Raw genomic sequence first — 17,865 nt, 5'->3', positions numbered from 1 at the left:
TCTGGAATACAAATTTTAAAATTGTTTATTTATTTGAAGAAAAATATGGTTGATTCATGATAGTTTGTATAAAAATGCTTTCAAAGATAAATAAGATTTCAAAGATACATTATTTTTGCATATCTAGCTGCCTAATTTGGAAGGAATTCTTCAATGCTATACTGACCATTCTGCTTGTTAATGCTGTAATTTTCTTTTAACTTCAATTGTCAAATTCTTAGAAAATGCCTTGCATAATGTATTGTATGATCTACTTTGCATGATATAATTATTTCTTACTTCCAACAGCCAACATATAATCTACAATAGTTGTGACAAAAATCATTTTCTGCTATGTGCCAGAATGTCATACAAAATTATTCTTGATAGCTAATCGATACTTTAAAATATTTATTGAAAAGAACTGAATATCAAATATATTAAGAAATTGAAACCCTTTGATGACTGGAACAATGGTGTAGCATCACCCAAACCTATTAAGTTTCTCTTTCCTGTTGTAGTCAGCCGTAACTTAACCCAATTTAAACTTGGTGTAAATGACTTGAACAGAGGTTCTGATCTTTAAGAGATCATGTTGGTGGCAATGGTTATCTATACCATAGAAAAATAAAAGCTGCCCATAGAACATTGAGAATAAATTAGAGACGTATGGCATAGAAATGTCCACACAATATCAAGAATAATTTATAGAGTCGTGCAGCATGGAAACAAGCTTGGTGGCCCATTGAGCCAAAGCTAACAATTAGGCACTCACATGCACATCCCAATTTTTCAAAATTCTTCCATTTCCATTAAATCCATCCCCACTGCCTCCTACTACATAGATTCTACACATGCGTCAATTTACATCAGCCAATTTAACCTTTTGACCAACACATCCAGGAAACTTCATCCAGGAGCCGGAGAGATTTATATAAACTACATACAGACAGCATTATAGGTCAGAATTGAAGTTAGGTTGCTGCTAGCCATGAGTCACCAGCTTTAATAGCTGCGCTTCTGTGCTGTTCACAAATAAAAGGGGTGTCAATTTTCAGTATTCCCGCAACATTAATGAAGTACATGAGGTACTAATTTGTTATTTATTTCTTTACATGTGTCTAAACTGGTTCTCCGAGCATTTTTATCAGTCCTATTCTGCTATTTATTACCCTGCAACCTATTCTTGATGTATTAAGAACAGAAATGTTGGCCAGATATGTGCAACGTAAATCTCTTAGCTTTTTGCATTAAGATGCAGTTTAATGGGCAAAATGGTTCAGAATGTCAGTAATTTTGAAAACCTATGCATCCTGCTTTCCCTTGCTCTTCAAGATGTATGAAAGATGGTGACGTGCACCTTGATATGTCTGAGGTAGACTGGTTACCTTCTTGAATGCTTTGATTATGCAAGCCTGCTGATGTTGTGCTGGGAAGTCATTTTGTTTCTTGCTGTATTTTGATTTATGAGTAGATTGAAGTTTAGTTTAAATCTATTGATTGACTTTTCCAAGGTTGCTTATCAAGGTGATTTAGAGGGTGCCCTTATTCAATTTGCCTTGCATGAAGAAGCAAAGAGAGCAATCTCGAGTACAGAGGCAGTGCTTAATAATCGATTCATCAAGGTATACTGGCATCGAGAAAACAATTCTCAGCAAAAGACAACTGCAAATCAAAAGGTAGTAAATATGATTTTTTTGTAAACTTTTGTTGTCACAAATGAAGCAGTACAGATTTCAATATCGATACTTTTTGAATGGTTATAACAATGTTGATAAAATTAGATCTTTTTAAAAAAGTGATCTGTTGCACACACAATATTGTTTTCATTACTGATAAGCATTTGAAATGGTGTAAAATAGCCATGTGTTGTCATCTAAACATTGTGTTTCTTTCAAATGCAATCTTCAAGCATTGGAAGGATGAAATAGTGTTATGTTTTCAGCCTTTCAGAATTGGGTTTTCTAAACCTTTCAGCCATATTTTTATCCCCAGATTTGGCCTGTTCTATGGGCATTGCTGTTTTCTTGTATGAAAATTGCTGTTTACTGCACTCTTGCCTCTGAAGAATAAATCCTAAATTGAAGTGTTATTTAGATTGATGATAATACATTAGCAAACTGCATTCACCATCAAAGGATTAGTATATAGTTGTGCAATTGTGTATATTAATCAAAAAAGGATGCTTGTTGCTGTATTTCATCCGTGCCTTGATGTTCAATTGTGTAATATTGTTATTTTTAACGATTTTTTTCTTAACTTTTTCTTTAAGGTAATTTGTGGACTACAACAGCCAGTTAATCAACCCCCTTTTGCAGTTGTGAAGCAGTCGGTGAAGGACAGATTGGGCCCTCTTCCAGAAGGAAATATGGAACCTACACAAACTCAGGTTATTCCCATTCAGGTGTGTACAGTTTTTTTTTAAAAGTTATTGATATTGTTAATTCTTTCTTTAACTTCTGATGGACACCACACTAGTTTTTTAGACTCCACAGATCTTGTCTATCTCTGCAATAATTTATTTCTCATGTTCCATTTAAAAGTTGGGTAAACTCTTCACACATCAAGGGGTCGAGCAGGCTGATGCTTGGCTTGTTTCTTTGCTCTTCTCATAAGATGCTCCCTGTGTTTATATTCATGAAAAACATTTTCCTTTACATTCCTCACCAGAGCTAATGTGTTATTTTGACATTTGTTGTAACTCTTCGTTTGTGTTTCGCCTGCACCAACAATCACCAGATTTTTATCGTGGGTGTTCCTGCTGTCTTGTTCTATTTGTTGACAACATCCAGTTTAAACCAAAATGCTAGGAATTGATTTTGTGCAACAAGTTTTGCGAATTCTTTGCCCTGCCGGTTAAAATGGAGGAAAATTGGATCGTAACTTTGTTACTGATTAATTCAAGCAAAGTTGCTGTGAGACTTGTGAGCTGCGGAGAATTTGAAGGACGTGTTCTTCATGTTGTCATCAGGCCACATTAAGCAAGTTTCAGATACAAGCATATAATATGTACTCTTGACTTTTGCCAGATCATGAAACATCATGGTATTGAGAGTCTTTTGTGCCTGCAAATTTGCAAATCATGTTAAAATGGGGGATATTTTGAATATCTGCTGTTCGTCGACTAGAGCTTGACATTCAGCACAATAATTCTCACCAAACTCATTAACAAGTTCCAAAACCTATGCTTCTGTACCTCCTTTTGCATTTGGATCGTTGATTTTGTCATTGGCAGACCTCAATCAGTGCAAATCAGTCACAAAATCTCTTCATCACTGACTATCAACACGGGTGCACCACAAGGCTGCATGCCTAGCCCCCTGCTCCACTCTCTTTACACTCGTTACTGTGTGGCTAAGCACCGCTCCAATCTATAATTTTGCCGACTACCCGCTGTTGTTGATCGAATCACAGGCAGCGATGAGTCAGCGTACAGGAGAAGGTTAATGGTGCCATAACAACAACCTTTAGCTCAACGTCAACAAAGCCGAGGAATTAATAATTAACTTCAGACAGGGGAATTCAGGCAAACATGTGCCAGTTGTCGTTGGTGGTGGGGAGAATTCTTATGCATTACTATCTTGGATGACTTGTCCTGCATGGCCACATGTAGATGTAATCATGAAGAATGCATGTTAGTACCTTTATCTGATGTTTAAAGAGATTCAGCATGACACTGAGGTAACAGACTTCTCCAGATGCACTGTAGAAAGTATCCTGCCTGGTTGCATCCTGGCCTGGTATGGCAATTCCATAGACAGAAATGGAAGAGACTGCAGTTAAAGGTGAAATCATCCTGGTGTATCACAGGCACATCGCTCCCCACCATCAAAAGTATGCACACGAGGCACTGTCTCAAGAAGTTGGCATCTATAATCAAGTACTCCCACCATCTGGACCATGCCCGCCTCTTGCTGTTCCATTGGACAGAAGATACAGGAACAGCTACTGGAGCCCATCAGGTTCTTGAACTGCACTACATAACCATAATCCTACAATGGAATACCACAGACCCCCTCTTGCTCAACCAATGATTTGTTTTTAATGCGGAGTTACAGAACAAAGAACTGCAGATGCTGGTTTACAAAAAAAGACCAGCCAGGCTGGAGTAACTCAAAGGATCATGCAGCATCTCTGGAGAATGAAATAGAATGGTATGGAATACTTTATTGTCACATGTGACAAGGCACAGAGAAACTCTTTGCTTTCATTATCCAAGGTATGCAAATAACGGCCACCTTCAGCAGACAAAGTTTCAAAGTACGCCGGCTCCTCCTATGTTCTCCCCCACCACCACCCCTCAATGGTCACCATCCTCATGCCTCGATATTTCATTTATGATAGCATATTGAAAGCACTGCCACAACAGTTCCCACTTGGTTCTACTTAATCCTTTTTACTTACTATTTTCACAATATGGTTCACGATTTCAGACACCCTTGCTTTAAAAAATATATATGCACCATGCTAACAATTTAAAAAATACTGTTGTTTTTTGCACTGGCTTTAAAAACAACTTGTCAAGAGTGTTTTATAGTTATATGTTCCAAAATGGAACAATAAAATTCTTTCTTGCAGCAGTCTTAACTTATTATCAAGAAGTTAGCAATAAATGTAGCACTTTTTTAATTTCCTGAATTCTTGATGGATCATTCCATAGTGCTGCCTCTAGAATCCCACTTTCACACAAGAAGATAACACTCTTAGGAATCCTATTTGCTTTTGCTAAAGGAGTTAGCATCCTAAATTAAAACAATGCAGATAGTTTCATAAGCACATAGACTCGGACAGCACACACAAATAAAAAATGCTTGGAAATGGGTGTTTAGAGCATTCCTTTTCATTGTATTCTTGAAGACTGAAGCTAAGCAAATGCATTTTTCCCTTTGTCAATTTTGTTTTCTTGTCAGATGAAGTGAAATGTGTTTTTTTTTGTCAGTAATTCCTTCAGAAGCTATTTCCTCATTCTTTCAATTCTTAATCTCAATTTTCATGGCCAAAATCTAAAAGTGAATGAATATAACAAAAAGTATTTAATCCAGTAGATTTTTTTACCATTTTCCTTTGGGCTGTTCTTTTTTTCTTTGTGGGTAGACTTCCACCAATAACAACTGCATTGTGACAATTAAGTATCAGAGCAGAAGGGTACAAATTGTAAATTACCCAGTAATATCTAAGAGCATTGTATGGCTCATTTTAATGACTTGTAATGAGAGTTGAACAAATAATAACTTCCCAGATCCATGCATGATCTTATTGTTGAATGAGGAAATCAGCCTATACATAAATATTATTTAATCATCTTTAACAAAATAACATGTCTCTAATTAACAATTCTATTTGCTTCTCAGAATGCACAAAAGTTGTCCGTTAAAGATCGATTGGGCTTTGCAACTAAACGCACGGGACCAGCTCCCACGGAAAAGGTGCAGTTCAGTTAATCGTAGTTATGCACTGGCTTCTAAGATGCATTCCATTTCAGTCTTTGAGCAGTGATTTCTAGGATTTCGTGCTAGCATAACATTTGAAATTAAAAATCTCTTATAAAATCCTCTGTGTTATCTTGGTTACAATTCTTTCATATTTAAAATGTATATATATTTGTGTTGCAGGTATTATCAATTACAACAGGTCTCACAAAAACAGTCTATAATCCCGCTGCCCTAAAAGCAGTGCAAAAATTGGGTCTAGTTTCATCAGATTCTGCCGAGGCACCCAAAAAGAAACAGGTTTGTTGACTTTATGATAATTGTATGCTTTGTAGCTTTTCCCTAAAATTCAGCGTACTTGTTTGATCTTGGCTAATGTATGTGTCAGGATTGAAAATTAATCCATATGAATTCTATAGCAGGAATATGGATATTTAATGTTTCCAGTAAAAGCATTAATTTTGATGCAGTTTCAACAGAATTGATATGAAGTTTTAGATTTTTGGATCAGACTCTAAATTTAGTTGTTAAATGGTTGCAAATCAAGCAACCTGCATCATGAGGATTCTCATGAAATATAACAAGGAATGGTCAAACTAATAGTGCATGTAGCAGAAGGGATAAACACAAAAAATATTGTGCCTCCAATTAGACTGAAGAGGAAGAAAAGACAAAAAGGACAAAATTGAAACCTATCTGAAAAGCACGGGGCATTTATAACTGCATGGGTGAAATAATGTCACAGATATAAATAGGCTTGAATTTGTGTAACAAAGATGTGGTGACGAAGGTTTGGAATTGAATATTTCTGGATACTTTTCGAAGTGATGGATAAAATGGAAAGGAGTGGCTTAGCCCTCGTCATAGAATGGCAGGACGGAACATAGACAACTCTACTGCGGCGCCACCGTGCCGTCCTATACGTGAATTCTGTCCAATTTCAGTTAACAAACGAACCTCTGCACCATTTGTTTTGTTCTCCCCTGCGCTCTCACTTGTGCCCCACCTGGACTTGGACCTATTTCTTCCCTCCCCCCTACGTTCCTCCTAGTGTCACAATTTGCAGGTCTTCAATACTTTCATCTCATACCTTCTGTTTTTTCATCTCTGGCCTTTGTTCAACCATCTGCAAATCAACCCCCCCATCCCACTCACCCGTATTCACCTCTTACTTGCCAGGCTTTGTCCTACACATCAACCAACTTGATATGTAATCAGTCTGAAGAAGACTCTTCCATGTTAAAAGATAGAATGTTAAAAAAAGGGTTTTATAATGTGGTGCAAGCCACAGGGTGTTGCATGTGTCTAGTGCCCTGGTATAAATCCAGATGCTGGCTACCGAATTTTGCGAAAAAGGGAGCCGAGTGAGTATGTCTCCTTCTGCCAGTACATAACCTCTGCATCATCAAGACTCTCGCAGTGCCTCCTCGTGGCAACACATGGTAACTGGGGCCATCTTCAGTCACGGGGTAAACTGCACGGGGATCTCGGAGGAACTCTGGCCCCCAGAGATGCCACGTGCAGGCCCACCGGCATGTGGACATGTCCTGACGTCCATCAACCAGGTCCCAACTATGGGTTGAATAGCACCCCGCTGCCTTGTGGGTAAGGCTCAAGAGAGCCAAAGGCACTGGAACTGGAGTCCCTAGAGATGGTCGGCTGATCCCTCGTGCATCTGCCTTCTGGCAACTCCTGCAACCGAGTAGGCCCGAGACGTAGCAGCCACGCCGTTCCTCTGAAATCAGCCTATTAGGTCGAGAGGGGAACGCAGATGCTGGGCAAGTTTGTATTCCCATTTAGCTGCCCAGGCTCAGCGTACAAATCAAATGGAGAGGACACTGAAAAATTCCCCTCTCCAACCAGGACAATGCCAAGCCGCATCGTCATCTCCACAGGTGGATGGATGCCAGAAGAAAAAGAATGTCCTAAAAAAAAGCAGCACCCCCAATTTCTCAGACTTTTGTCACTTCAGGCAAAAGTGGTTGATTCTTCCTTTTGATTCTCAGTAAAGTAACTGCCAACAAAAATCTCATATCGTGCAGATGATCATAGAGATATAGTGTGTAAAAAATAATTTCATAAAAATACAAGTTTTCTTTGCAAATGACAAGTAATTTTATACACTCTCAATATTGACCTGGATCATAAATGTAGTTAGATTGACAGTTAGATTATGCTTTTAATGTAGCTGTTGTTGCTTTTCTTACAATATTCCAATTAAAAGTGTTTGTTTTTTTCCAGCCACCTGGCATTAAAAATCACCTACATTATAAAGCTTACCAATGTATCATTCCCCAAAAGTACTGCATTTTAAAAAAAAATCCTTTTGACTTTTTTTTCCTGTATTTCATTTGACCATGTATCTTGTCAATTTATAATTTTGCAGGATACGCTTCGACTTCAACAGGATGTAAGAAAAAAGAAACATGAGATTTTGGCAAAACACATCGACACCCAGAAGGTATTTAATATTTTTTTAATCAAGGTACTGTCTTCCTATTCATGTGTGTCGTTGTGTATGTGAGGTGCTTACTCTTATCATTGCAAAAGCTTTTTTGTTCAAATAGATCTATTTTCAAAGACCCAATGTAACTTGAAAATATGATTGACTTTTTTATTTAAAGAAATGTGGAAATGTATACACTCAGGTGGTCTCCATTTATATTCGAGCAGTGGAAGCAGATTCCATTTAAACTTACAGTAAAGAGAACCCTGGTGTGTTATACATGCAGCCTGACAATTCAATAAGCACTTTCAAAGGAATACGATATTTTGACAAAATATATACTTATTGCCATTCATATCAATGTATTGTCCTGTAGTTGGTGTATAAACATACAAAAGTTTGACATGAAACGACTAAGTCATAAAGTGCTGGAATAACTCAGCGTATATGACAGCCTCTCTGGAAAACATGAATAGGTGATATTTTGGTTTGCCTTCATTAGACTGTTTGTGGTGGTGGGGTGGGTGGGAAAGGAGAACGCTGGAAGAGAGGTGGGTAAGATAAACTCAGCGGGACAGGCAGCATCTCTGGATAGTAGAAATGGGTGACATTTCTGGTCGAGCTCCTTACTCAGACTGAATATCAGGAGAGGGAGATACAGAGATATGGAAGGATAAGGTGTGCACAGAGGGGGAGGAGTGAGAGAGAATGTTGCAGAACTCCGTCAGTTTTTTTTCTAACCTAATAACTAAGAGGTCAAGAACTCCCTTCACCTGTATCCACCTATCACTGTCGGCTTTCTCCTGCCCCACCTCTTCCAGCTTTCTTCTCACCCCCACCTCACCCCCACTTCAATCAGTCTGAAGAAGGAAAGGCCCATACCTGAAACATCACCTATCCATATTCTCCAGAGATGCTACTTGACTGCTGAGTTACTCCAGCACTTTGTGTCTTTTTTCTGGAAACCATCATTGGAAGTTCATTGTACCTCATGAAAAGGTAAGATTGTCTGACCAGTCATCCCGTTTGCCTGTGACGCGTTTTGCATCTTGCTATCCTCAGATGATATTAAGTACCTAGGAAGACCCAGATTTTTTTTAAAAGAGTGCCATTTGAGACATTGAGTAGAAACTGAATTCTTTTCTGGTTCCTCTGGTGATCAAAATTTAGTGAAACATATTGACCACTCCTTAATATTGATACCACCCTCCTCCTACATGATGCATTGCACATTCTCAGATTCGATCAAGAATACTTATGGAAGATATTCCAGTGTCTTCCAAAAGCCAATAATCTGTTCCAAATATGTCATTATATAAAAGGGAAAAGCTTCCATTTTATTTTTTAATTGGTATGCATGATCCTAACTCTGCCTCAGATTGCAGAATCAAAATATTACAGGTGCTCCTCAGCTTACGATGGGGTTCTCTTCCGAGAAACCCATCGCAAACCGAGAATATTGTAAGTCGAAATGCATTTAATACACCTGATCACGTGGCCGGAAGCGAGCTGCCGTTTGCACCATCGCAAAGTCGAAATATCGTAAGCCCTGTATTAACATACACAATCTCAAATCCTTCTGGAGTTGGGGGAAATAAGAAATGCTGGTAGGTCTCAGACGGTGGAGTTGCATTTGTGAAAAAATAAACCAGTCGAGTCCAATTCTAAATCCATTTCTGAGGAAGAGTCCCTAACCCAAAACATTAACTGGTTTATTTTTCCACAGATGCTGCTTTACTGATTTTCTTCCATCATTTGTTTAGCTTAGTGCAGGTCCCTCCCAGGTTATGAATGCCTGATTATGTACAGCCCATACATGTGAATAAGGGTTTGGATGACAAGCAGTATAGATTTGCCAGCTAGTGGGGCTGCTATCATCTTCTGCCTGTTTGCGACTGCATTTCCGACCTACAAACCTTCAGGTTATGAAGGAAAATAACTGCAGATGCTGGTACAAATCGAAGGTATCACAAAATGCTGGAGTAACTCAGCAGGTCCGGCAGCATCTCAGGAGAGAAGGAATGGGTGACGTTTCAGGTCGAGACCCTTCTTCAGGTTATGAACAGTTCACAGGAATGGAAGCTGGAGAAGACCTACATCGGTGGAGACACAAGAAACTGTAGGCACTGGAATTTTGAACAAAAAACAAACAGCTGGAGGAACTCAGTAGGTCAGGCAGCATCTGTGGTTAGAAATGGACCAATGATATTTGGGTCTGATCCTTTCTTCAGACCTGTAATGCCGTTGTCTTAGTGCATTCAGCACATCAAGTTAAATTCCTTCATTCATTCTATGGTTATTTAAATGCCTGCACAAATCTTCTTATCAATCTCAAATGCCTTTTACCTTTGTATCTGAGCCATTGACATAGATGCATAAGGCTATAAAACCAACCTGTAGGGATTGGAACTGGTAACCGTGACAGTTGCTAAAACTTTGGCATTTAGTGGATTCTTCATCACTGGTGCAGCTTCAGAAAGATATTACATTGCTGAAGGATTTTGTAGTGCTCAAACACTGACTTTACCCGTTTACTTATCTAACAAAATGACAGCAAAGTGGTTTGTCACACGAACTGGCATTTGGCGGCATTTCCTGTTGGTGTCATGCAATTAAAATTATTCTCTTGAATGCATTTAAATTGAATACTTAATTAGTGAGCCAAAAGCACATTTTAATTTTGCATAATTCTGTCTGACAATATTTTGTTTGGTCACTTCTGTTACCCCAAATTTTTAAATCCCCATTTAGATTTTGATATCAAAGCTGGAAAAAAACAAAAAAATGAAATTGGAAGATAAAGCAGAGATAATGAAAACACTACAGACCTTAACCAAGACCATCACTAAACTACAAGATGAACTGAAATCAGGTGGAACAAGCTCATCTCTTCCTAAAATAATGAAAACCAAAGCTCAGGTATTGTATTTAATCAGTGTTTTTTAGGTTACTTTGATTATCTGAGTTTGTCCAACCTTGCTGCCCAGTATCTGTCTGCCAGCACTATCCTGGGAGATAAGGTCAGGAGAAAAAAAAAGAAACATCTGTGTATGGCAACCGACCATTGGATCCTGAGGTTCCACCCCTTGAATTTAACCTTTTTGATAATTTACTTCTGACAAAGGCTTTTGAACTCTTCTTCCATGGGCAATCAAACATTAAAATATTGTTCAAATAGACTTGGATAATTAAAATCTATTAAAAAATAAACAACATTTTATTTTAAAACACCTTAAATAAAAATAGCATGCCTTTCTCTGTAGCAATGGTATCTAATTAAGTGAAGGCAGAGTATTATCTGAATGATGTTAAGTTAGGAAAAGGGGACGTACAATGAGATCTGGGTGTCCTAGTGCATCAGTCACTGAAAGGAAGGATGCAGGTACAGCAGGCAGTGAAGAAAGCCAATGGAATGTTGGCCTTCTTAACAAGAGGAGTTGAGTATATGAGCAAAGAGGTCCTTCTGCAGTTGTACAGGGCCCTGCACCTGGAGTACTGTGCAGTTTTGGTCTCCAAATTTAAGGAAGGATATTCTTGCTATTGAGGGCATGCAGTGTAGGTTTACTAGGTTAATTCCCGGAATGGCGGGACTGTCATGTTGAAAGACTGGAGCGACTAGGCATGTATACACTGGAATTTAGAAGGATGAGAGGGGATTTTATCGAAACGTATAAGATTATTAAGGGGTTGGACACGTTAGAGGCAGGAAACATGTTCCCAATGTTGGGGGAGTCCAGAACAAGGGGCCACAGTTTAAGAATTAGGGGTCGGCCATTTAGAACAAAGTTGAGGAAAAACTTTTTCAGTCAGAGAGTTGTGAATCTGTGGAATTCTCTGCCTCAGAAGGCAGTGGAGGCCAATTCTCTGAATGCATTCAAGAGAGAGCTAGATAGAGCTCTTAAGGATAGCAGAATCAGGGGGTATGGGGAGAAGGCAGGAACGGGGTACTGATTGCGAATGATCAGCCATGATCACATTGAATGGCATTGCTGGCTCGAAGGGCCGAATGGCCTTTTCCTGCACCGATTGTCTATTGTCTATTGAATGATCCAGTTTTACAAGCCAGCCATCTTTTGCTTTCAGCTGAGATGCTAGATACCTAGAATCTATTGTTTTTGAGTATATCTAAACAGCACAAAAAGTAAGGAAATTTGTGTTTGGTAGATTATTTCTTTGTTGTAACAATGCTTCTTGGCAATAAATCTTATACCGTTGGAAAGCCTGTTTATTTCCATTTTAAATGGTGCCACATTTGTAAGGAACATGCATTTGTGGGATGAGCAGCAGAACTGAGTATGTGGGTTGCGCCCATGAAAAATCTGCCAAATCTTCTCTGCCAATGCCAAACAGCTTATTTTGCCATTGACTCTTGTTCGGTGTTGTTTGGTGGATTGGATGATTGAAGTCTGAAGAAACAAGACATATTGGCAATTTAACAATTTATTCATTTAATAAACAGGAGCCTCAGTAGCGTGTGGAAGAACCATACACAGCCACAACAGCCTGGCACCTCCTCCTCATGCTGGTCACCAGCCTGGTCACACACTGTTGTGGGATGGCATCCCATTCTTCAACCAGCATTTGTCGCAAGTCAGCCAACGTGGTTGTGTTGGTCACTGGCACGAACAGCACACCCAAGCTGATCCCACAAGTGTTCAATGGGGTTGAGGTCAGGACTGCTGGCAGGCCATTCCATCCTCTCCACTCCCAAATTCTGGAGGTAGTCTCTGAGAAACCCTGCTCTGTGGGGGCGAGCATTGTCATCTTGGAGGATAGAGTTCAGTCCCAGACTGTGGAGATATGGGATTGCCACTGGTTGCAGAATCTCATCTCGATATCTCTCTGCATTGAGATTGCCTCCAATGATGACAAGCTTCGTTTTTCCAGTGAGGGAGATGCCGCCCCCCTCCATCACACTGCCTCCACCAAAAGATGTTACTCTATCGGTGCAGCAATCAGCATAGCGTTCTCCGCGTCTTCTCCACACTTTGACCCTATGATCCAACTGCTGTAGGCAGAATCTGGACTCATCGCTGAACATGACGTTCCTCCACATGTTCAGGTTCCAGTGCACGTGTTGCCGACACCAGCGCAAACGGGCCTGACGGTGAAGGGCAGTCATGGCAGGCCTCCTGGCAGCCCTATGAGACCGAAGATCGGCTGCGTGCAGTCTGTTCCGAATTGTCTGGGCAGAGAGCCGTCGGCCATATCGTCCTGCAAACCTTGACTGCAAATCTGTAGAAGACAGCCTACGGTTCCTAAGTGCTGACAGGGTGAGGAAACGGTCTTCTTCGGGTGTCGTCTTCTTGGGACGCCCACTTCGCGGCCTGTCTCTGACATCCCCCGTTATATGGAACTTGGCCTTCACTTTGGAGATGGTACTAGGGCTCACTCCAAATAATGCCGCAACTTGGTTTTGCGGAACACCAGCTTGAAGTTGCCCTATCGCACGGGCCCTATCCAGATCAGTCAAACGTGGCATGCCGATTCTTGGAGCAGACACCTACTGACCACTGTAGCAGGGCCCATGCTCACAGATGGTGCCAATCAGGTGCCAATCAGGCACCTGATTGTCAGCACCTGGAGGTACCAGAAGCTCAAAACAAGTCAATAGCAACAGCAGAATAAGCTGTTTGGCATTGGCAGAGAAGGTTTGGCAAATTTTTCATGGGCGCAACCCATATACTCAGCTCTGCTGCTCATCCCACAAATTCATGTTCCTTACAAATGTGGCACCATTTAAAATGGAAATAAACAGGCTTTCCAACGGTATAAGATTTATTGCCAAGAAGCATTGTTACAACAAAGAAATAATCTACCAAACACAAATTTCCTTACTTTTTGTGCTATGTTTAGTTGCTGGTAGACCCATTGTTAATTTAAACAACCCAATGAAACAAATTGTAACAGTTTTAAAACAGAATAAAGTGCAAGTAGATCTGTGCCGGATCACTGTGCGACGTGACCATCTGGCTCAGCAGGACCGGTTCATAGTAGCTATGGCCCTGGGGATGAAGCTGTTCCTCAGTCTGGAGGTGCGGGCGTAGAAGGCCTTGTATCGTCTGCCCGATGGAAGGAGTTCTAACATACTGTTGCAGGGGTGTGAAGAGTCTTTGTGGATGCTGGTGCCTTTTCTGAGGCATCGTGTGTTGTAGATGCCCTCCAAGGCTGGTAGCTGTGTTCCGATGGCCCTCTGAGCTCTATGGACTACCCCCTACAGAGCTTTCCTCTCTGCCTCCGTGCAGCTGAGGTACCACACACGGATGCCATGTGTTAGGATGCTCTCTCTGGTGCAGCGGTAGAATGTCGTCAGCAGCTGTTGGGGTAGACCAGACTTCTTCAGTGTTCTTAGGTAGAACAGTTGTTGCTGTGCCTTCTTGACCAGCGCAGCAGTGTTATTGGACCATGTTAGGTCCTCTGAAATGTGAGTGCCCAGAAACTTAAAGCTGGACACTCTCTCCACACTGCAGCATGACCTCAACTTCTATACTCGATACTCTGACTGACAAAGGCAAATGTGCCAAAAAGCCTTTTTGACCACCCTATTTATGATGTCATTTTCAAGGAACTATGTACCTGTACTCATAGATCCTTCAGCTCGACCACACTCCCCAGAGCCCTACCATTGACTGTGTAGGTCCTGCCTATGTTAGACTTCCCAAAATGCAACACCTCACATTTCTATGTTAAATTTCATCAACCATTCCTCAACCCACCTGCCAAACCGATCAAGATCCTCCTGCAATTTTGACTACCATCTTTACTGTCTGCAATACCACCCACTTTTGTGTAATCTGCAAATTTGCTAATCATACTATGTGTGTTCTCATCCAAATCATTGATATATATGACAAAACAGCAATGGGCCCAGCACCGAATCCTGACGCACACCACTAGTCACAGGACTCCAGTCTGAGAAACGTCCTACCACCATCACCCTCTGCTTCCTTTCATGAAGCCAATTTTGTATCCGTTCAGCTATCTCTCCTTGGATCCTATGCCATCTAACCTTCCAGAGCAACCTACTTTAGATAGTGAGCTATGTAAATTTGAAACTGGTGCCACTCCCCAATTTCTTTTCCTGCCAACTCAAATATAGTTTACCCACTAATATTTGCATATATGGATGTCAACCTTGAGCAAGTAATCTTGGTTTGATAATCCTGTTTCATGTTGATTCGTAGCATTGAACTAATATCTACAAATTATTTGGATTTATGCAAGTTCTGATTTTTTTTTACACAGATGCAAAGAGAACTACTGGACACTGAATTGGATTTGTATAAGAAAGTTCAAGCTGGAGAAGATATCACCGAACTTCGAAAAAAATATAATGTACTTCAACTGGAGGTAAAATGAGGATTATAATGATTAAAGGTTTAAGAAGTCACATCTTTTGAGTTATTTTTGACAACCAAATATATCCTCGGTGCTTATTTGCAAAGTTTATCATTACTTTTTAAAACTTTACTCAGACAACATTTGGGAGTACAGGTCCACCTCCGATTTTCCGGCATCTTTGGCAGTCTTTCCAGATTATCCATTTTGCTGGACCAACAGAAGTCTCGGCCTCTGAGAGAAGTCCCAAGAGTACAGGAATGGTCTGCCTAACCAACCGAGGAGCCGAGATATCTGAAGCAAAGTCAGCTTCAGAAGTCGGCAATAGGAATGGATGAGTCTCTTATTCTCATGATAGAAATGTTAAATACTAGACTCTATTGGTTTAAAGGAATGCAGAAAACTTGAAAGGACAATTATACGGTGTCTTTTGGACCGAGTCGTGCCTGCAAAATGCAACTGAGAAATTTAATGGCATTTGGTATGATAGCAGTGTATAAGAGGCATGTAGCCAAACTCGTGGATAGTCAGAGGGAGACAAGGAACTATAGATGCTGGAATCTAGTGTAGAACATGGTACAGGTAGCTCTGTAGGGTGGCACCGTGGTACAGCGGTAGAGGTGCTCTCTTGCGGCCCCAGGGACCCGGGTTTGATCCTCCTGACTACGAGTGTTGTCTGTACATTCTCCCTGTGAGCCTATGGGTTTTCTCCATGACCTCTGGTTTCCTCCCACACTCCAAAGACCTAGAAGGTTTGTAGGTTAATTGGCTTCGGTAAATTTGGAAATTTCTCTAGTGTGTAGGATAATGCTAGTGTGTGGGGTGATCACTAGTTGGCGCAGACTCGGTGGGGCAAAGGGCCTGTTTCTATGTTGTATCTCTAAAGTCTAAACAGTCAGGCGGCATTTCTGGAGGACATGGATAGGTGACATTTTGGGTTGGGACTCTTCGGACTATTCTCCATAAACTGCCATGGTCGACATGGACAATATGTGGGCAGAGAGGATTAGTTAGATTGTCATTGTGGTTGATGCAGACAGAAAGTTTTGTCCTCCTTCTGTTCCATGTTCTATATTCTTGTTATCTATATCTATCTATCTATCTATCTATCTATATCTATCTATTTATCCATCAATCGATATATTACTAAAACACTGTTTGTGTGTATGTGTCAACCATTTTTGGTTCGCACAGACAAAACGGTACACCATAGCGCCACAATCTTTGGCCCACGTTACTCACCATTGTCCTGGGCATAATATGTAACAGCTCTCATTCAAATTGAAGCTATATTTTTAAAGCTAGAGGGATTTTAAAGTTTAAAAATTTCCTTTCTAATCCATTTCTTGAAGATCTTCAGCATGTGACATCACAAAGGCACCCGTGCAACCGAGAGATGAGCTCGCGCTCCCCCCCGCCAGTATTCAGCGTGTGACGTCACAATGCGACCCGCACGTCTTCAAGAGATGAACATGAGCTCGCTCTCGCCCCCCCCTCCTCACCCGGACCTTTAACTAATGCGCTTCCCCCCCGCAGGACCTTTAACTAATGCGCTCCCCCCCCCCCAGACCTTTAACTAATGCTCTCTAGGGGGATGGAGTGGGTGAGGGGGGTGGGTGGGTGAGGGGGGTGGGTGGGTGAGGGGGGTGGGTGGGTGAGGGGGGTGGGTGAGTGAGGGGGGTGGGTGAGTGAGGGGGGTGGAGTGAGTGAGGGGGGGGGGAGAGTAGATGAGGGAGTGGGGGAGGGGAGGGTGTTAGACTAATGCAGGAGAGCTTTGGCCCAACAGGTCCACCGAGTTCTAGTTCCTATTAAATCTTTTTTGATACTACATAATTAATCATGAAGCGTGTTGGAGGGGAGGCTGAAAGCATGCTTCTAGCTGTGGCTGCCATTGACTGTGTTACTGTGTATAAAGATATCAAATATATTCTGAAAACACACCTTTTGCCAAAGCTGTTTACAAGATAGTTTGCTTTGAATTTGAGCTAAGTTTAGGTTGTTGAAGTGCGACTTGTAACATTTATCTTAATGTTTGCAACACACTCACTACTTGCTTTAGTTAATATAGAGCAATTCATTACAATTCTACTAACTTAAACTGATTTAAAAACAAAACTGAGAAGAATGCTGCAATTATAGGAGTTTGCAGAAGGTGGCAGCATTGTCTGTCAGTTTAATATAATCAGCAAACTCCGTATGGTTTGTTTCTCTTGTATATTTTAGTTTTTTAATTTTTTATGTTTTCTTAATATTTCCTATGCATAATTATGTATACATCTAATGTTTCAGTTATCTTTTTGCAGTCCAAATCTGTCAATCTGAGTTATTGTAGAATGCGGTGTAGGAAATATTATAGGACATTAATGATAACATTCTAAGGGGAGTTGTTGGACGAAATGCCAAGAATCCTTCCCCTGGTCGGGGAGTAGAAACAGGGAGCAAATCTCAGGGTGAATTATTTACCACTGGAAACTGAGAGGAGAAAGGATTTGGACGTAGAACAGTACACCACAGGAGCGAGCCCTTTGGCCCACAATGCCTCCACCGAACATAATGCCAAGTTAAACTAGTCTCGTCTGCCTGTATATGATTCATATCCCTCGATTCCTAGAACTTCCATGTGCCTATCTAAAAGCATCAAATGCCACTATCGTATCAGCCTCCAGCACCACC

At 40.8% G+C, this 17,865-nt stretch overlaps 1 protein-coding gene across 3 annotated transcripts in view; it reads left to right on the top strand.

Moving 5' to 3' along the window:
• rbm26 (RNA binding motif protein 26) overlaps window positions 1-17,865 on the top strand; it is an 88,118-nt gene that overhangs the window by 36,425 nt on the left and 33,828 nt on the right. For all 3 annotated transcript variants that reach the window (XM_078402320.1, XM_078402319.1, XM_078402321.1), the window contains exons 12-18: window positions 1,494-1,658; window positions 2,252-2,383; window positions 5,331-5,405; window positions 5,592-5,708; window positions 7,795-7,869; window positions 10,606-10,773; window positions 15,100-15,204. In XM_078402320.1, the coding sequence (XP_078258446.1) occupies window positions 1,494-1,658; window positions 2,252-2,383; window positions 5,331-5,405; window positions 5,592-5,708; window positions 7,795-7,869; window positions 10,606-10,773; window positions 15,100-15,204 (837 nt within the window). The remainder of the gene's footprint in view (window positions 1-1,493; window positions 1,659-2,251; window positions 2,384-5,330; window positions 5,406-5,591; window positions 5,709-7,794; window positions 7,870-10,605; window positions 10,774-15,099; window positions 15,205-17,865) is intronic.

Source organism: Rhinoraja longicauda, chromosome 7 (assembly GCF_053455715.1).
Source record: "Rhinoraja longicauda isolate Sanriku21f chromosome 7, sRhiLon1.1, whole genome shotgun sequence".
In the NCBI taxonomy this organism is placed as follows: Eukaryota; Metazoa; Chordata; class Chondrichthyes; order Rajiformes; family Arhynchobatidae; genus Rhinoraja; species Rhinoraja longicauda.
Note: the sequence above shows the minus strand (reverse complement) of the source record. Positions and strands in the feature narration are given on the sequence as shown.